This window comes from Enoplosus armatus, chromosome 12 (genome assembly GCF_043641665.1).
Source record: "Enoplosus armatus isolate fEnoArm2 chromosome 12, fEnoArm2.hap1, whole genome shotgun sequence".
Classification (NCBI taxonomy): Eukaryota; Metazoa; Chordata; class Actinopteri; order Centrarchiformes; family Enoplosidae; genus Enoplosus; species Enoplosus armatus.
Window position 1 is genome coordinate 11,917,635 of NC_092191.1, and position 21,679 is coordinate 11,939,313.

Genomic DNA, 21,679 nt, shown 5'->3' on the forward strand with positions numbered 1-21,679 from the left:
AGCATGGTTATGAAATGGGTTAAGCATTCAACCTCATAGCTAAATACAAGTATCATCTGCCCATAACTCATTAAACCTACAAAATAAATAGCGCATGAATAGTGTATAATGGTGACACTAGGTGAGATATTAAGTGCTAGTTTACTTTCTATCTGGAAGTCATTACTCTCATCCTTGCACTTCCTAAATATATCCACATGGTGTCACTCTTTATCTCTCCACTTAAGTTACAGTTACATCAATTCATCGAGGAGGTTCCAGTGTATAGTGCAGGTACTTGTGTATCACATTTGTTTGTTTTACATCAATTTTTATAGGACTCTTAATCTTCCTACAGATGTCTTAAACTGGAGTCTCACCAAAACTGAGCCAGTTGGAGCAGCTGAGTTAAAGGTGTAATTCAATCTAGATGGGGAAAGCTCTTGGGAACCGTAACTGTAAAAACATCAATATAATAAACTACCTGCCTTCCCACACTCGTGTACACTACACTGATTTGCATTCCTTCACAGCTGGAGGGTCAGACTTAAGTTGCCTGCTGAGGTAGACACCCCAGGTTGTGAACCACTGTCACTGAATCCTTCAGAAATAAGGGCTTATCAGCCCTCTGGGTGCAGAGCAATGTCTGGTTTACATCACTGATGTTTACATTAGATATATCACTTAAACACGTAGCAAATTCCCATGGATCTCCGACCAACAGATGCTGGGTAAACTTCAGATTTTTATATATATTTAATGAAACCTAGCAGTTGTATTAAGTTATATTCTCAAATATATGCTAAAAAAGTTGGATAAAAGCAATAAAAAGTACTACTGGGCCAACAACTATATAGCTTCATGAAGTTGATATTGGCCACTACTAATAGTAAATCCCAGATATTTTGCAGTAAACTACTGTCTTTGCAGATGCTCATCTGTTATGTTGATGGTAAATGTTTTATAGGAAGCAACATCATGACAAGAAAGACACCTCGGTTGACATACACAATTTTATTTGTGGTAATTGCTACATGATGAGAGAAAAGGAAACGCTAGAAGACGTTATTGCTGTTATAAACATTTTAACCAAAGAGGCATGTAGAGAAAGAAAATTGTACATTTATATCACAACAAAATGCTCGATACACCATGCATTATCAGCACATACACAATGTAGTCTATGAATGGTTCAATCATAGCATTTAAAATTATTTACAAAAAGAAAACAATATATACTTTACATCTGTACACAGACCTCTGTTGTAATGGGTATCAATATGTGGAGGTAGGCAACAAAGTGCAAACCCTCCGTATTGGATTTCTGACCTAGCAGTTGCATAGAATTCAAGCACATGGTTTTGGCCCTTGGCCTTAATGAGCTGCGTGACGAGCTCCATCAGCTCTGAAACTTGGCGGGGGACTCAGGCCTGCTATACGTTCATGACAGGAGTTAGCTGTAGCAGTGAGCTCTGTGGTCGAATGGTGTTGCTCTTTGAATGCAGTTTCTCCAAGTTTTGTAAAAAGCCTCTTCTCTTGAGACCCTCCAGAATGACAGTGTTGCTGGAGGCCAGACTGACACGGGTCCTGTCGGGGGGAAAAGGGGGGGGCATGAGGTTGATATCTTCTATAAATATGCTATTTGAACAAGGTGACGTGTTCATGCACTCCATCTGTCCACCCACATACCAGGGTGCACAGCAAGTTCAGTGTCAAAAAAGAAGTATTTTCTTCCTCTTTGATTATAACATGAGCATTTAAGTGCTGCACAGCAATTACGCATAATTATCAAAATGACTCCCTTCTGTCCAAATACTGGATGCTATAATTGGTTACAAGGTGTTTGTTCAGCTTACTTTAAAGGAAAAAACACCAATTGGGAGTAAGGCCAACCACAGACATGTAACCCACAGGTTAACTAACCTCAGTACAGTGTTTATTTTCCCTGTCTCCACTTCTTTACTCGTTATGGACCTTTTTTCTCTTCATAAAACCTTTTCATCTGCGTTAGCTGTCAGTAAGTTCAATGGCTTTGACAAAATACCGCTGGTCTCAAAGTGAGCTATAATGACATGGAAACACAATATCACAGTGTCTTATTACAGCAAATATGAACAACTATAAAGAGAGGCACTCACCGAGGAGAATCTATACCACTGTCTCCTGTGATGCTCTGGTTCTCTCCCATTTCCACTGCTTCTGTAGTCTCTGCCCCTCTGGCTCCACTGGGTATGCTCAGAACAGCTCTGTGGGTGCGAGGAACACCCGTCTCATCGAACTCATCCTCCTGCACTTCCTCCACCTCAGCTGCCCAGTGAGCAGATTCACCGTCACCCTCATCAGCTGACTTACGGACAGTCTCTGTGTCTGATTCTATCTCACTAGTCTGGCAGTAGTCAAAGATGCTACTGTCTGCAACCTCAGATGGTTCGGGACAATCACAATCCAGGTTGACTTCATGTCGTCTTTCCCCCTGGATTGATGTGCCTTGCCTGGGGCTGGATTCACTTTGGGCCCCTTGTGATCTAGTCCTCTGATAATGATGATGGAGTCTCCAGCTGGTTTCTCCATGTCTGGTGGGGCTGTGGGAAGCATCCCTTTTGGTTGCTGGGGGAATGAGATCTTGCGCTTGGTGAAAGCTGGAATTATAATAGTGACTATGGGGTCCCTGATGCAAAGCAGATTCACGGTTATGGTAAACCAATTGGTGGCCATGGTAGTCCGCTACACCTGTTCGGTACACAGTTGCAGCATCAATATTCTCCTCCTCATTCAGACACAAGGAGCTGCAGGCATCCTCATCCTCCTGCTCATCTGCTCTCTGATAGAGCCTATAGTCATCTTCTATGAAGCCATCAGTGTCTGTTATTGAGAGAGTGCTGTCAGCTGTCAGTTCTGGCCTTTCTCCCGGGCTCACAGTCCTTTGCTCTCTATTACTGATACTGACGGGTCTTATCTCCTGCTGTTCCTGCGTGGCTGTCGTTTCACAGGCCTGCTGGTGGGAAGAGAGCTCGTCAGGCCTCTGAACATCATCCCTTTGTGGGTTGCAGAGTCTGAGGGAGTGTTTCTGCTGGAAAGAGGGCTTGGGCCAGGGCAGAGTTGGCTCATATGAGTGGTTTATGACAGGCTCATATGGATGGGTAGGGAGAATTACATTAGTATTGGAGTATTGTTGGATGTTAGAGAGGCCATCATCTATAGTTTGGCTGTGGTCTGGTACACCGTTGTAGTCTGCCTCCTGAAAACGCCCATTTTTGCCTTCTCTCTCCCAGCTCTCCTTGCTGTTTCCCTCCCTCTGATGTCGGACCTTGTCGTCTATCCGGAGCGTACTGCTCTGTGGATAGGCTGAGCTGTAGTCCAGTGGCAGCTCTCTGTTGGGCTTTATGTCTGCTTGGAGCAGATGATCAGCAGTAAGGTCCCTCTCATGGACACAGTCATACCTGTCCTCAGATGTAGGGGATTTCCCTGCATGCTCTCCATCTGCTGCGATCACTTTGGCCCGATGCGGGTCCCAGGATTTGGAGCGGTGACTTGTTCTTTCCTTTCTCCCTGGCCCTGAAGCCTTGCCCTCTTTTACCTCTCGTCTTCTTTGCTCTCTGTTGATGGTGATGGGAATAACGGCCTCGGCTTCTTTGATTGGATGAGCCTGGAAAGGGTTTTCAATGCGTTTCTTATAAAGGGATTTTCCCTCAACAGCTCCACCTTCTTCCACTTGATCTGGTTCATCAACAGGGATTTCCACTCTGAGCCGAGCAGGGATCAAATCCCCCCCCTCCGGATATTCATCTACACATATGGGAGCTTTAGTCTTAACCCTCTCCTTTTCCCTTTCCCTCTGCTTCTCTCTAGAGGAATGGACCCTCCTCTTGCTGCGAGAGGCCTTCTGAGCAGATCTTTTCCCTGCCCCTGCCTTAGAGGAGTGGTGATGCCGGGGTTTTGAGTATGTTAGGATCTCAGTAGACATTCCCTTGTCTACTCCCTTATCATCTTTATCCAGACCCCTGTCCAACGCTCTGTCTATCCCCCTGTCCCTTCTCTCCTCCAGCTTCTTCATCAAGACTGTGTGGCGTGTCAAGTTGTCCACAGTCAATTCAGGGTTGATGCGTTTGATGATGGCATGCTCCAGGTCACGGGGTAAGTTGTTCAGGTCGTCCTCGTCTCGTACTGGCCACTCCTCTGGAGGGAACTGGCCTGAAAATGATGCATATTCCTTCTTTGGCTTCTCTTTTTTACCTCCATTCCTCCGGAACAAACTGAGACCAAACTTCCTACCTGGTTTGTTGTCTTTTTCTTTGCGGCCAGTGGCGTTAGTAGTGGCTGTAGTTTTGCTTATCTCACTTGCCTGACAATCTGCAGCTGTGGAGGTTGACTGATGCTGCACAGTGGGTTTGTGATCTAACGGTCGTGGCCACTTCAAGCTCTTGCCTGTGCATTCACTTATGGAAACAGAGACAGAATGCTGGTCTGGGACAGTGGAGGAAGGGACGGTGGCAGTTACAGTAGTGGAGGCGATATTAGTGGATGTTTGGAGAGGGCTGAAGCAGCTGCAGGACTTGCAGTGCGCCACTGGCAGCGTTTGAGTGGTCTCAACACAGGCATCATTACTCAATAGGTAAGTAATGGGAGGAGGTGAGGGAGGGTCGTCTGCTGAACCAGAAGTCCACCAGTTCTTCTCTCGGACCATGTTGTTGGTGATGAAATAGGTCTGAGGCGTGACAATGAAGTAACCCTCGCCTGTATGGTAAATTTTGCGCTCCTTGATCAGAGTGCCCAGAGCATTGTAGAGGATGTCCTGAGTGGGGATGGTTATCCCTGAGACATAAAAAGAGAAAAGGGTTTTATGGACAAAAGACAAGCAAGTGGACAAATTGTGTCTGGTTTAAGAGTGAAAGTCTAATTATAGCAATTCCTTTGGTAAAAGGTAAAAGTTCAAAAAGTTGGGAAAATACGTTTATTTCCTTTCTGATGGAGAGTTAGATAAGAAGATTGACACCACTCTCACATCTGTCCGTTAAACATGAAGCTACAGCCAGCAGCTACTGAGCTTAGCTTAGCACAAAGACTGAAAACAGGCAGCTAGCCTGGCTCTGTCCAAAGGTAACAAAATGAAACGAGCACCTCTAAGATCACTAATTAACACAATATATCTTGCTTGTTTGTTTAATAAAAGCAAAATCGAGAAAGTGTCGGTTTTACAGGGGGTTACGTGCAGAAGTATTTCTTGAAAGTTACCGTGTCTGGCCAGGATATAGTTGTTTTTACAGTTGGGTTTTTATATGGATTAAACAAACGAGATACAACGTATTAGTTGTAACACTTGGAGGTGCTGGTAGGTGGATTTTGTTACCGTTGGACAGAGCCAGGGTAGCTGTTTTCCTCTGTATCCAGTCTTTTTGCTAAGCTAAAATAATTAGCTGCTGGCTGTAGCTTAATATCTAACCAACAGGTATACGAGTTATCTCCTCATCTAACTCTCTGTCAGAGAGTGAATAATCGCATTTACCAAATGTCAAACTATTCCTTTAACAAGCAAGATGAGGCAATATTTTATGGATTACCTGGGTGGGATTTGCTCATGTAATTGATAAGGGCTTCCTGGTTGACGATGATTTCAGAAGAGTTCATATCTGAGATGACTGAGCACAACACCTCAGCCAAGGGAATGAACTGGGACTGGGGAACAGGGGACATCTGCACCGGGGACAGGTCACCTGAAGCACACACACACACACACACACACACACACACACACCAGCAGATTATTAAGTGAAACAGGTGGGCCTGCTGCAGTACACACAAACACACCTGGGTTAGAGAGGTCTCTCTCTGACTTGTGCTGCCAGTGAAAACAACTCAAAGTACTGAAGTTGACATTCCTCTCCTAACCACCTTCTAAATCATGACCGAGGTGGTCTATTTATGTGAATTATATGAACCATGCCTGCCTGCTTTTGAAATTCCATCAGTTCTGGGACAGACCACGAAATTCCATTACTCCCACAGAAATGACCGCAGGTCTGCCTGCTGGGCAGATCAGATGTCCTGCCCCCCATATCACCCTACACGTCTAGGAGGTGCCCTTAGACAAACATGTTACCAAAAGTGAAAGAGACTCAGAAAAAAGACAGAGACAGTTGGAAACATTTGTCTTTGTGAAAGTCATTCTGACATACAACTGTGGGAGCCGATTAGACAGAAGCCACAAGGCTTTCAAATCATAAAACTAAGCTGCTTTTAAAGCTAACCAGACATTTTTAGCAACATTTCATTTCAGAATCAAAAACAGTCATCATGAGTTTCACACATGGAGAAATGTAATTGAAGCAACATGCAGTGGTTAAGTTCCTTCATGCAAACATAGTGCCATAAAGACTCTTCCACGTCCCGTTAATAGGATAGAACATCAAAACTGTATGTGGACACAGTTGTATCTAAATAGTTGGGTAACAAGAAAGTCTATAATAGTTAATGTGTTCTCTTGTTCAGAGACAAGAGGCAACTAATAGTACCAGTTTTCTTTATTAAACAGAGTTCCCTTTTCCTGCAAGGTGAGTGAATTCCTGGAAAGAAGCACCATTTCCAATAGAGATGTCCATAGAGGGCATCATTGTCAATTCAGTCATTACAGATGCAAACTTTTGGATCCGACCAGGGTTATGGGCAGAGAAGCTGTTTCTGGCCTGCCAAACTGGAAGGTTGTGTTTAAGCATAATAATATTAGAAATGTTTCTTTTCAGATATAAGCCTTTAGGTGGTTAGTTTTAGGTATATAGCCGAGTTCAAATGTTTATGTTTAGGTTAAGATTAGAGATGGTTGGTGTTTCGGGCTTAGCTTTGATGTGGTTATGGTTAGGATAAGACGTGGATGGGGGTTTTGTTGCATAACTACAGTGAGATACCTAAGAAGGCACTACGAACCCCTGAGCGATAATATAAAAGGGAAACTGAGTAATGTTTGCTAAGCTCCTGCAGCCTTTATGAAACTATTTCTTTTACAAAGGTAATTATGATTTAAAATATTGACATCAACATCTGCTTTTTTAGAGTAATTCTCCACAAAAATATACTCATTTACAGACCACAAAGAGTGATGTTAACTAATGAGAAGTGAGCTCAGTGAAAGCACCAAAACAAACCCGATCCCACTGCTGATGAATGATTAGCATCTGAGCTGGGTTAACACAAACTCCCCTCATACGAACAGCAGACACTAAGGCATGACCATAACCTCACCCACATGACTGGAAAATTGGTTTTAGTTAATCAGCTACACCTCATTAATGTAAGGAGGATAATGGGTGACCGGAGGGATGAGAGATATAGCGGTAACCTAACACATAAAAGTACTCAGTGATTGACACTCTACCTGATGTATTTTATTTACCCAAAACAGCTTGAGTGCAAGATTAAGAGTAAAAATGCAACACACATATAATTGAATTCTGGTCAGTTGGAGCTTCAACTTGTTTTTGTTATTGACAGAGACGTTTTGCCCACATGATTTTCCTGTTATGCTGACAACAACGCTTTGTGTGTCAATGTGTGAATTAAGCTTAAACATGTGGCGTGTGTGACTGTGAGTTATTCTCCCATCAACCCCTGGGCATTCAATGAAAACACAGCCAAGCTCACACTTGATGTAAACTAAACATTTACAACCCTCACACTTGAACCACTTATGTCCAAGGCAGGGACAATAAACAACTAATCAAATATCTGGCATGGTAAAGCATGACAGAACACACACATACTGATAGACCCAGTCCACTAAAAACTTTTGTTTGACAAGAAACGTGTAATCAGTCAAAGTCACTTTTTTGGTGCTGCACATATGTATTATTACTACCAGTGAGGCACCACAGACAGTGTTGCCAGATTTGACTGACATGAAGTTGCTTAATCAGAGCCCAGAACCTGCATAATAGTAGACTGAATAATTTGAATAGGGAAAAAAAGGTTATGTCTGGCTGTGGTTGTGGTTTTGACAGTCGTTGGTTATCAAGTAGTCATTGCATGGCAAGCTGAGCCTACTAAACTCATTTATTGGAATACAGCCTAACTTTTTGTAGGTGGAAATGGTACAAAAAGTAGCCCAATCACAACCCGCCCAATTAAATCAATCAAACACTGACCACAAAGCAGCTTTTTCCTTGCTGAAATGTATTAATTACTGCTTCTCATTCTGTGTTTACTTAAATAGAAAATATTTTATCCTCAGTAAGGAATATGTCAAGCAAAAAACAATTATCAGCACAGTGAGCTCACTTAAGGCTCATAAATCTCACAGACAGGGGTCTTTCTTTGAAAAACTGATCCGATGACACACGGAGGGATTGTAAAAAATCTGCCTTCTTCTGGCTCTGACAGAAGACGTTAATCTGACTAAACCTCAGAGCGGATATCTTAATAGCAGTCTCCCTGGGCAGTGAATTAGTGCTGCTGACTTAGCGCCTCATTGTTGTTAACTTCCTATAGGAATGTCCGACAGGCTGTCCGCATAGCAACCACTTACACCCACTGTCAACAGACAAAAGGCCAGCAAGGACATGTTAGGGTCAGAGGAGGGGAAGGCAGATAATTAATGTCTTAATCACAGGGAATCAATACACTAATGTAAAATCACTACCTCCTTAAAATGACTTCCCAGGTCTCTTTGCACAGAGGTAGTTTTAGAGTGTTATCCTCTTCGACCACGTCCTGTCTCAAAGCAGGATATCCTGTTGGACACCTGCTAGCATAACTGAGAGCGTGTTTCCCACATGCCATTCAATTAATTACAGTCTGATAGCAGCACTGACTAAAACATTCGACAGAAAAGTGAGACTGACAATGTAGGTGTGAAACAAAAGACAAAAATACACCTACAGCAGTTTATTTGTGGGAACTAGTTGTAATAGAAGGATGGGCCTGGCAGAGGATTAGTGTTTGTTGAGTCTAACATTAGCAGGCGTGACCGTCGAGAGGTTCACTGTTGTAACCGTCTTCTCTCCAGGGGGAACAGACCTCTGTGTTCCTGTAATCTAAGACCGGGCCGCCGACATTACACTCATTGTCATTAACAGCATGAATACCCTGCTGGGTGCCATGGCAACTGAACCCTGTGCCGCAAGGAAGAGGGAGGGAAACATCAGCTCGAGAGTCAAACAGGAGACGAGACTTGTGTTAAGTTAGGGGGAGCAGTTCAACATAACCTCTTAAAGGGGCACTTCACCGACTAGCCCGACTAAAACCGTGAAAACAGTTGTAAGAATATAACCCTGATGATGTCATCTGGGTTAACTCACTTTGGATTTAAAGACTACAGATTTATAACAGAAAGCCTGACTTTCAAACTGGGGTTTCAGAGTTTGAAAGATGTGGATGTTTACCAGGCGGGGAGTGTCTAGAGCCCCCTGTAGCCTTCATCAGAGCTGCTTGTTGGATGGTTGAATAGCTTCGGAAACCTCCTCCCCCCACATCTACCAAGGTCGGATTGGGGTAGGGGGTCTGTGTCCAACCATTTCTGTAACTTTCCGAAACTGACGATCGAACGCTCACACACACACTTCACGTCGTGACTGGTCAGCTGTGTGGAGGTGAGAAAGGAGCCAGGGTTTGAACATCTCTCTCTGGCTCTTTCTTCATTTGTTACACAACTATTTCTGTCACTTTTCATGTGAACAACTGAGAACAACGTTATGAATGCCTTGCAGGAGAGACTAAAAATCTGCGCCTTTAACCCCATATATTAAACAATATTGCATCTCCCCCATCTCTATAACATTCGGAACAACTTGATTTCCAACATGGTCGGACAACACGTCGAACAAACTAGTTATTTTCAAGTATAACCCGACTGTAATGAAAGACGCTATTATGTTGCATTATGGGAAGTGTAGGATCCAGTGTTTTTGGAGCCTGACCATACTAGGGACTAAATATCTCAGCCTCTGCAGCACAGATTGTTTCTTGCATGTCTTTGAATGTCATGGAAGTGCAATACTAAACTGCTGGAGCAAAACAATGATTTGTAACCCACCGTCACAGACATTAACATGCAGAGAGACAAACAGTTTAGGCAAAGAATAATTTTTCCTTTCCAGGTTGTTTCATTTGATTTAGTATTTTTTTCATCCCATACATCATACTATGACCTCCAAAAAAATTGTATCCAAAGTACGACTGGCGCATTACATACTTTATATGCCAATTTAGATTAAAAGAGATCATTGCAACTTTACATAACAAATCTGAACTTTAACTTTAATGGTATTAACCATAACATTAAAATAAAGTGACAAAGCCCACACTAAACTTTCTGCTCCATGCAGAGCTTAATACGTGTATTTCTTCCCATGTCGTAAACTTTCCATGTGAGAATAAACTGCTGCCTGGGGGATGTAAATGAAAAATGCCTGAAGCTGACGCTCATATTGTGGAGATGACTGACAGAGACCTTCTCTCCTCTATTCCCACTGAGATCTGCTTGGCTGCTGACACTGATCAATGCCACATGTATTCACATGGCTGTGTTGTTAGCTGGCCTCAGAGTCACATGAGTCCCATTTCATACGTGATTGCATTACCTCCAGTCTCTTGGAAGAAAATACTATCACACCACACCACATAGTACATACTGTAGACCCTCCATGACTGACTCAGATTAAAATGTTTTAATCTGAGTGCAATGCTGTCCCTAAATTATCTTTACTGAACAGAAAGGAGGAAAAATCTTTCCAATTATGAGTGCTGCAGCGTGACGGTCAAAGTGATAGAAATTAAGCAACTTTTAAAGTAGATGGACAGGACATAATGTCACCCTAACCTGTTAATCTTTATGAAACTCACCTTGGTAACAGACTACATCACACATGCCTCCTATGATCAAACATGTTGTATATGATGTATATGATAAATGAGGTGAGGCTTAGCTTAGCACATATTCAGACACACAACAAACATATAGCCTTCATGAGAGCTTGCAAATCATTTTATATTTCAAGTATTTAGCTAACATGTGTAATCATTTGACTTGACTTTTGCTAACGAGTGCTGCAGCAGCAGAGTAATATTCATGATCATTAACAGCCTTTGATTACAGAAAACTTGAAGTATTGTATCGTGCAAAGTAAAACCTGGTTTTAATTTGTTGTTTATTTATTGGATGGATTGCCATGACATTTTGTACAGATATTCATGTTCCCCAGAGAATGAATTGTAATAACTTTGGTGATCCCTTAACTTTTCTATCACCGTCATCTGGTCAAAAATAGTCGTCCAATACTTTGGTTCATGAACAAATATCTGCAAAGGATGTTAGCATGCTGACGTTAGCATTTAGCTCAAAGCAGAGTTTGTATACTGCAGTGCACAAGCCAACCAGGTGATATGGGAGTGCTCTGAATGGGCATCACATTTAAACAAACACACATCTTCAAATTTTGACAGACAGGATTTAAACCATATTCATGCTTTGATGGGAGACAGGAAACCAAAGAAGATTGGGCAACTTGTGACTGAATCTAGTCCTTGACCTTTCACCTTCATGCTATCACAGGTAAAATCTAACTGAAACATGGTGGCTTGGTGCCACAATCCCTCGCTCCATGACCCCTCTGGAAACACACACTCACAGACACATACCATCTTATCTCATCCTGGTATCGTCTAATCTTTTAGGCTCCAGTAAGCAAACAGGCTAATCTTCTCTCTCCCTCATTAAGGACACACTGCATGGCATTCAACCTGAACTTGAGGCCTGCCCAAAGTGCAAAATCCCTCCCTGTCTCCCATCGACTGAGACCTTGTGAAGAACACGCTTCAGTGAATCTACAGGCTGCACGTGAAAGATCTGAGTTAAGTCTCTGGTGAGACAATGTCAAACATTCATACAGTCAGATTGAGAGTAATGGGAACAGATGCCAACTGTAATTTATGTCGAGACTCCCTCCCAGTCCATCGACCACCTCCCTTTGTTTTGGGTTTTTTGGTCTAACAGGCCTCCACAACCCCGCCCTCCACTTCTTATGTGTGTGTGTGTGTGTGTGTGTGTGTGTGTGTGTGCGTGTGTGTGTGTGTGTGTGTGTGTGCATGTACTTTATGAGTTTGTGTCTTTCACTCCCACAGAACACACAGATGTGGGCGTTGCAGTTAAATGGCCCAATAAACTGAGTGAAAAGATCCCTTCAGAGAGCAATCACAGCCGAATGTCCCAACAACCAAACCTCGCCCAGCCTAACAACACTGCCCTTTCCTGTCCTTCCACTCTGAGAGCACTTGGAGAAATACTGCCATCAACATTACATCAAAATGTTTGAAATAAATATCTATTGTCGAATGTACTGTGTAAATACAGGGCATGACCTTCCTGTATATAGTTTGCAAAATTCGATCAACACAGTTGCCGCTGTCCCACTTAAAAACACATCAATAGCCATAAAATGGAAAGAGTGAGCCACTGATCATTTTACAGCTTTATTGATTGATTCACAACAATAAAACCAGCATTTCTGCCCAAACTTGAAGGCATTAGGTAAATATTTAATCTGTTCCGTTGACGGTTCGTTGTCTCAGAGTGCTCGTGTTTAAATATTAAGTGCAGCGTTGAGGTGGGAGGAAAAGAGTGAAATTTGGACTGTGCCCTCTTTGTAATCAGTGTTTGAGAAAATGCATTTGTTGGCAGCTAAGCTTGGCAATGCTGACTCAACTTAACTAGATCAAATCTGGAGAACCTTCTGCATTATTTAATCTAATTTGGGCCTATTGTCAGGATATGAATGCTGACGTTTGAATGCTACGTCTAAAAGTAAACTGTACTCATTACTCAGCAGAGGAAGCGATAAGAGAAAAAGTCAAAAACGACATGACAATTGGATTCATGAGGTAAAACTCTGAGCAATGAGGAGAAACACAGGCAGGCTTTGTGTTGACTCACATCGCCATAGAAACCTTTACTGTGGCAGCGACCTGCCACATGCAATACAAAGCCAAAGAAAAAGAAGAAACAGCAGCAGAAGTGCAGTATGGGTATCTATAATCCAGCTACAGCCTTGAGACTCACTTTGCCAAACCAACCCTTTGACATTTAATGTATGTTGGCAAGAAAGCATAAACAGGCTGTGACTAAGCTTCTCAAATTGACATTCACAGAGCTTCAAACATCTACGCTCACATAGTTGATCACCACAGATCTTGGCTGCAAATCCCTGCAGCTGTAATGCTATTAAATAATGTTTTTAGCATCTGACTCACAGTAAGAACAATTTTAATAGCGGTCTCATGCCATAACAAATAAATGCCCTGGTACTGAACTAGTGTGCAAAAACCCTGTCATCATGTTCTTGTAAAATAGGAAATACACCTGACCAGGTGTTTAACAGAAGGCCAGCAACAATGTGAAGGTAGAAAGGCCTGTATTTTATAGCACAGCCCAAAGTGCTCTGTGCAACATGATACAAATACACGGTGCCAGGAGACAGGATTTAAAGCACAACTTTACCTTCACTTTATTTTCCCATCTTTTTACTGCATACGTCAGACCTCTTCAGACTTAATGAGCCACACCCCAACATATCTGGCTCTTGTCTGCTTTCATGAACATGAACATTACCCCACAGTCTGCCAGTCGCCTGGTAAGTCCAAGCCATTTAAATGTGGACCACAGTACCTTTCCTTTGTTCTTTAACAGCCACATACATGTTTTTCACATTTCTGTAAGAATCACTCAATGTGTAGAAACTATATCCAGGTCCTCTGCCCTCCTCTCATGCCAAATGTGTCGCAATCTCCTGAGTAAATACTTCATCTCAGCTCGATTCCAGCCCAGATCTAATGTGTTTAAGGTTAAACCTAACATTTCATCTTAACAGAGGATGTTAAAGGGATATTCCATAGAGAGGTGGGGCACTTCCATAAAAACTTGCAGACAGATTTAAACGAACAATTTTCAAGATGATTATTAGATATCCTGACTTGACTATTAGTGAAAAATGCCTGCACTATACCAGATTAATGAGAGTCCAAACAGAGACTAATTTGAAAAACTTCCCTGTATAAGCTTTGCTGCAAAATCTAGATTTGGATGCAGGGACGGGTGGATGGAAACTGACATTGAATCACATTGTAACTACTTTGAACTCTGGTTGATAAAAAAGATAAAAGATAATTAAAATAAAAGACACATGTGCATGGTTCACCTCAGAAAAGTCTTTCTTTGGCCAGATGTTCTGCTGGCTCTCCTGATTGGTTTACATCCAACATAAATACACTTACTCATCGACGGATGAAAAATCATGAATGTACTTTATAGCTCCTGCACAACCAGAATAAATTCTGTAAGGTAGTAAATTCTGCTAGGAGGCAAAATGGCACTTCAATACCTAATGTAAATAGACCTATCAATATTTCTACTTTAGAATAATATTTTTGATATCAACATTGAAGGGCATGGATGGCTGCTCATGTTCTCCCACTGCATAAAGGAGGGAATAAAAGTCCTATCAATAAACATCAGCCCGTTTCCAAAATATCTTGTCTGGTCAAACTCTTATAGTCATGTGTAAGTGGTCAACTCAAGGTTTTTCTCTGGCTTTGGGTCTAAACATAGTACTATCTCAGCCACTACATTATCATAGTGTGCCAACGCAGGACAAAAACCAACACAATGCTGCTCTGCTTGCTGTTTCTTTACTAGAAATTGATTCATTCAATGATTCCCTGATGTTTTTCAGACTTTTTGGCTGATTCAGTTGTGTGGGGCTACCTTGCTGACTGATATCAGTGTGAAAAGTCCTGTATTCAATCTTTTTTAAGTGTGTAACAGAAGGTGTTCCCCAAGGTTAAACTTTAGGCTCAGACTTTAAACACCTGTACAGCATTTTTTATGACACTCTTGATAAAACTAAACTGCATTTCACTCTCATACTAACCACTGAGCTCAGAAATAAGCAAGAGCCTCTAGTTTCCCCAGTTTCCTCTTAGTCAAAGATCCAGGTATTTTCACCCCACTCCACCCACGTGTCTTTTCCCCACTGACACCCTGCCACCAAAACATATATACACACAATCTAAGAGGGTTTCCAGAAGATCCACACCCCTAATCAAGAGTGGTGGCAGATGAAACCCATTTCCTCCAATTTAACTGAGCTCGAGGTGCAGCAGATTATTGTTATGCCAGTATTTAAAACAGAGGTTCCATCCAGTGTCTGCCATATGATCCATTGCTTTTTAATGCCCCGCAACTGGTCAGCGCACAGCTCTGCTGTGGTCCTTGAAAGTATCTTTCACTCTGGAAACACAATAACACAGCCCTTTGCTGTCACAGAACCGATGTTAGCATACCATTGCATTTATCAATGCTAAATGAAGCAAAGAAAACATCCTGTCAGGAAACTGAAGAGTAATAGTAATACCAAATTTAGTGCACTATAGCCTCACTTCTGTGTGGAGCGATTTGTCTGACGAGAGAGTGAATGAAGATGAATCCCACGAGGGAAACCCAAGCGGCCGCTGACAGGGTGTATAAGCTGAGGGATACAGAGGAAACTCCTCAACTGTTATTGTTGGCACCGCTCCACTCCACCGCTACGGGTGAGCCCAATATTTGGGTCGATAAAGAGGCCGACATGCCAGATTTGCACCAGGGGTGAGCTTCCTGCCCAATGGGAAAGGATGTGGCTAACAAATGATGTGCTGAGAGGCATGCACTCACACGCACAGTCTCTCACATGTGTCGGACATGGAGGGTCACGTCCGAGAATAGAGGTCACGGTTTCTTCATATCTGGACCGTGTACTAAACCATCTTTTACAAGCGCAGGAAATAGAAAGCCATTCTAGATGAATGCAGAGACATACCCTTGGTACTGCCACAGTAAAAAATAATGAGAGTGATGGTTGTTTAATGAGACCACGGCCTAATTAACTTATACCAACAATGCAATTTGAAAAGCAGTCTAAAGGTTCAACAAAGCTGATTTTCTTTCCATTACTTTAAGTCAAAACATTTTATGTTACAATTTAATTAATCTCCAGTCAACTGTTTATTTAGGATAAATTAAATTAGGTGTTCTTTGATCTGCCAAACCAACACTGGAGTCAGACATAAGGACCTCCACACTGTTCGGTACCAGCAGATATGGTGGTTTATGGTTTCCAAAAACATTCCTCCTCTGTTTTTGCAAGGAGAACAAGATCGAGCCAACCGCCGTCATAATACAGACTCTTCATCATTTTGAGCCTGAAAAACAGCAGCATATATTTCGTGTAACAGCATAATGTCATACTATTAGTGTCAAGGGAGCTTGGGAGTGATTATCTTTAACCAATATTGTTAGAGAGCAGATGGTCGCTGTAGCGGAGCAGATCTCACACAAATGTGCTTCTATTTACAATAAATGTACAATAACCAGTAAGATAGTGCATGAAAACAGTTAGAAAGTAAGCAGAGAAGTTACATTATGCTGAAAATAATGGAGAAATGATTGAAATAGATGGTTATAAGTAAAAATAAATGATTGAAAATATTAAAGAAATGCACCAGCAGTTGAAATAGTTTGCTAAAAGTAATGAAACAGTAATAGTCAGCTTCTGCCACTCTGAGTGGTAACTTAATATGAATGGCAACTTGACCGCAACCTAAACATTAACAGTTCAATAGTATGAAAAAAGTATTCATAACAACATATGTGGAACCTGGCGGGTGGTGTCGGGGTACGCCAGACAAAAAAAAGAAACAACCACTGATGTAAACCACCAACAGAAGCTGAACTGGCCAGTGAGTGAAGAACACCTGGATACTGTATTGATGTTTGTTTGCCTTCTAACAAACCCTCTGAAGCCAACTGACCTTGTTAGCAAGGAGGTTGTAACCTTTGACCTGTGCTGCTTAGTTAGGACAGGGTGGGCCATTTAAACCTGGAAAGCCCGGCAAGGGGGTGTCATGGTTAATAAGCTAACATCTGGAAGAGTTATGACCATTAGTGAAGCGCTCGGAGACTTTGACAAAATACCCTCATGAAAGTAGACACCCCTTGTGTGAAAATACGACGCTTTCAAGTGAAAAGTAAAGAGCAGAAATGAGGCTCTCTGAGCCGGCGAACTCAGGAAATGATCTCAAGAGTAAATGAAGCATTTCAGGAATGCTTCACCACCTCATGGTATGGCGAGTTAAATGAAACATACCATTTAAAAAGGAAACTTGGCTTAAAAAGTGCAGCATAGCCGTGCCCTCGCGCTCCAAAAGCACACTGTGGGAGTCCTACAGTATGTCCTACAATGGCCAAAAAAGTGTTTTCCATGGCGAAAGTGAGAGGCCAGAGAGGACTCACTCACGTCCATGTTCAAAGAGGACGAGGACAGTTTACAGAGGTTGATTGTTGGGAGGATAGAGGACACCTCATTACACCACTGGCTGACTCCATATAAATGTTTCAGCTTGTGGATCCATGCTCATCCTGCTGCAGAGACAATAGTACGACTCTAAATAATGCAGACCCAGCTAACAGTCATTATGAAGCCTCTGGTTTCAACAGGAGAAACTGGACAGCTCTCCACTAAGAATACAGTCTTTTTTAAAAGACTGCAGACTAGGTGTTTTGTGCATTTTCATAAGAATTCAGCTAAAATCTCATTAAAGGAATAGTTTCACATTTTCAGAAACATGCGTATTCTCTTTCAAGTTTAATGAGAAGATTAATACCACAATCATGTCTTTGCCTTAAGTGTAGAGCCTGAGCTAACAGGCGTTAACTTAGTTTAGCATAAAGACTGGAAGGAGGGGGAAATAGCTAGTTTATCTAGTAAAATCTGGATGCAGCCAGGCTATCTGCTTCTAGTCTTTATGCTAAGCTAGCTAATTGCCTCCTAGCTTTAGCTCCATAGTGAGGCATGACAGTTGTATAAATCTTCTCATCTAACTCTGGGCAAGAACGTGAACATAAGCACAATTGCTTTAAGGCTGATTACTGCAAGTCTCACATACAACATCTTAACTGGATTTGGTAGAAACTATAAAATATAGTAAATATTTATTTATTTGGATTCATGTGGCATGTAGACACTGTAGCTTGATTTCTGTTTTTATTCTGTTCAAGCAGTATAAAATGGAGGGAGTGAGCTGGACATAATGTACGGTTTCTATGAGCAAAGAATTTGTTATGGCAAAAACAACAAACAAACAATTTCCTCACATTGTCCTTCTCATATGTTGTGTTTCCTGCAGGATCCTGATTATAATGACAGATATATTTATTATAAATGATATAAACTCAAACAAGGTAACTGTAAACCATATCTAAATCTGATTATTAAGAGTATTCAGGTTACAGTGTAAATGTGGACACACTTAATGTCAATATTTCCAGCACGAAGGATGTCAACTCTCCTCAGACTGTTTAGTGAAATGACTTTGCAGAGGAACTTCTGTATTATTCTGTAAACAACTGTTTGAAGGCTAAAAAGGGATGAAGAGATCATTTCAGAGTAAAAGAGGAAGAATGAGAAACACCCTGCAGACTTCGTGAGTTGAAGCGGAGAGGTCAACCCCAGCACCAGCGGGGGCCCATTCCCACAAGGATAACAACGAAGCCTGTTCATACTAACTCCTCACCCTGTCTGTTTACCTCGGCCTAACCTCACCACGATCCCCTTCCTCCATCAGCCCTCCCCAACCTCCCGCACACCTCCCTTTCTGCATATTCTCCCATCAGAGGAAGCCTGGAGGTGGCTGATCGGCCCGCAGAACAATCTGTCTTCACTCAGGCTATTAGCACTGATAACCAGACAGGACCAATGAGGAATTATCACCAATAAATCAAAGTGATTGTGTCTGTTAGTCTGGAAGCTTAGTTTTACCACCTATGTCTCTCTCCCCTTGAACCACATCTGGTTAGTTTTAGCTAAACATCTTCTAAACTAGTTACTTTGCTTCCCATTAAAAAACCTCCTCACGTCAGTAAAGTCACGTCTCAACCTTGCTCTGACCTGAGAAAGGAAATAGGGCTGTTTGAAATTCACTGTAGCCCATAACTCATAACATTTCTGTTTTCTAGCTGACATATTTATATCAGGACAATGTCAAGGCCTCTAAGTCCATGCCTGATATCAATCTAGGAGTCTGACTTCCACAGTCCCTCACTGGTCATGAAACAGAGGGACATTAATCCCGGGTAACAGCAAAGCGGCGGTGGTCGGCAGCCCGTCGTGGCGTGATTCACTGCTGACCGATTCTCAGTGAGGAGGCAGTAAACCAGGCTCCGACAGCCTGCCAGTGCTGATTTCCATACAAATTGCTGGGGTGTGAGGCAAAAGATCTGTTAAGGAGGAGAAGGAGGTGACATGTCCACACAGACATGTTTGCTGACATGTTTTCTGGTGTGAAGCTCAAACATAAGGAGTCTGTTGACGTATATCGACGCCTGCCTTGCGGCCTGACTGTGCTCACCTTTGTGCTGACGCTGTGCATAGTAACAAGCCCAGCATCACCTTTGGCTCATTTGGTGTTTGTTTGTGCGCTGAGTTGAAGCTTAGGGCCAGAAACTGTCTCACAGCGGGGTGGCATGTCAACCTCCACCTCTCCCCCCTCCCCCTCCGTCGCTCCACGCCCTCCCGGGTCTCCCCTTGTGTGGTCTCTTCCTCCCCTTCCCATCACATTCCTCCCGTCACTTGTCCATGCACTGCTCAATCTGGCAGAACTGACAGACTGATACAAAGTCAGCAGGTAGACAGCGGTGAGGCGTGCATCCAGACAAAACAGCCCTCAAACAAAGATAGACACATTATTGGAAAGACCATGAAACAGAGACAAGGCAGCTGGACCAAATGGCAACTCAGTGTGTGTTACCGGGACACTGTTTCGACAACCAAAAGGAGCAAAGGAACCTGCTGCAGCTCAACTGCCTCTGACACTATTGCATCCTGCAGTTTTTGGATTTCATAGGATAATTTTGGAGTGGAAGGTGGTGCTTTGTGGCACAAACATAAAATCAGTTCCCACATCTCTCTATTTGCTAAAACCTAGAGTTTAGCATGTTTTTTCTAAAGTAGGGTGAAAACCTGGTGTATCTCTTAAGAATACTGTCATTAGGTCTGAAACCTACACTGGGTTGTCATTTTCTCCTGCAGCCGGAGCTGTCAGGCATTTACAGCCCATGAGATCATGCTATAGGAGGCTGCATAAGGGTTTCTATTCATTGTTTCTGTGCAGCTATATGCTGCTTTAAAACACATCTGAGAAGGAGAGCCAAAGAAGGGGAGCTATTAGAAGTAATTACATGGTATACAGAGCTTTGTTAACAAGCTTTGGTAAACATATCACTGTGTCGACAAAAAACGGAGGCTGATTGGTCACGAAATCCTCTCAAACCCACCAGACTTTATTTGGGGGACTAGAGACAGAGGAATATGATCCCTCGGGCTACTTGAACTTTTGCGGCAGCTTTGACAGTGATAAAAAACAATATTTTAAACACCTGTTGTGTGGTGGTTTGGAATCGGTGATGCTGGCAACATTTCACTGCTTGTGGCAACAAACTCTGGTCTGTTTTCAAATTATGACAATTTTCTGAAGGGAGTTTTGCATGAGAAGAATGGAGAAAAATCAGGTGGGCTATGCCAGCGATGTAAATATGAGATATACAGATATCACCTTGCCATTCATTGTTTTGAGAGTTTTATGCTTCTACATTTTACAACATTCAAGAAACAAGTGACTGGCTGTTTCCTAATCAACAAAATAATGGTCAGGAATGTCCAAATCTAGTGTTAGAGATCGGACACTAAAAATATGACTGACTGAGTTTAGCAGCCAGTCTTGATGAAAATCCAGAGGAGAAGGAGGAAGGGTGTTAAAATTTTATGGCTTTCACACATTTGTCTCAGTGTGGTAAACAAATGTTGTTGGTTGTGTGACTCAACAGAGTCCCCTGAAAGAAAAAACACATTATGCGCTTGCATGGCTGTGGTAGTTGTTCACTGTGGTGTTTTTATTTCCTGTGCCATCACCTATAATTCTCTTTTTTGCATATATTTGCATACGTCTACATTCTGTTACAGGATTGTTTCTGGAAACTTTCTGGACTTCAGATGCATGTAGGAAGTTGTATTACTACCATTGCTTGCCTCACAATAGTACTTTATAATATCCATGGTGACAGGATGTTACATACCGACAGCTTTAATGATAAATCCCTTTGGTGACCTCAGAGCTCTGCGCATCCACGCTTCTCTCAGCACCTCCAAGTTGTTGGCGTTCCCTTGAATGAAAAGCACCCAGTTTTCCATCCATCCCTGAAAGTACACTTCAGCTATGGCCTTAACGAGCCTCTTATTCCAGAAACTGCGCAAGTTTTGCGCCTTCAAGTCCGCAAATATCTCCTGGCCACTCGTAGTATTGGCGTTGAGTTTCTCTCCGCCGGCGCGCAAACTCTCCTCGTCCGGGCCGAGGACGACGGCGAGAGAAGCGGCGGAGAGCTGGACGACCCGCTGCTGGTGAGACATTTCTAACGCCTTTATCGGCTCCAGGAGGGAGCTACCATGCTAGGAATGAAAATGCACTTGTTAAAAGACAGTTCTCCTCTCTGGAAAGCCAAAAAACGCCGTGTTTTGTCACGCATTCCTCCAGTGTGCGTCCTGATCCTGCAGCGAGTGAGCCGGGGGCGCAGGGAACGTCCGACTGGTTTCTCTCGGCTTCCAGGGAAACCAGTGACGGTGGCAGAGAGGAGGAG

The 21,679-nt window shown here is 42.6% G+C and overlaps 1 protein-coding gene across 1 annotated transcript; it reads right to left on the reverse strand.

Annotated features, from left to right (window-relative positions):
• Window positions 1-1,023: 1,023 nt before the first annotated feature.
• Window positions 1,024-21,452, reverse strand: stox1 (storkhead box 1). Its single transcript, XM_070916573.1, has 4 exons — window positions 21,122-21,452; window positions 5,538-5,690; window positions 2,118-4,791; window positions 1,024-1,566 (listed from the first exon to the last, which is right to left on the reverse strand). The coding sequence occupies exons 1-4, from the start codon at window positions 21,450-21,452 to the stop codon at window positions 1,413-1,415; spliced, it is 3,312 nt and encodes a 1,103-aa protein (XP_070772674.1). The 3' UTR covers window positions 1,024-1,412.
• Window positions 21,453-21,679: the final 227 nt, after the last annotated feature.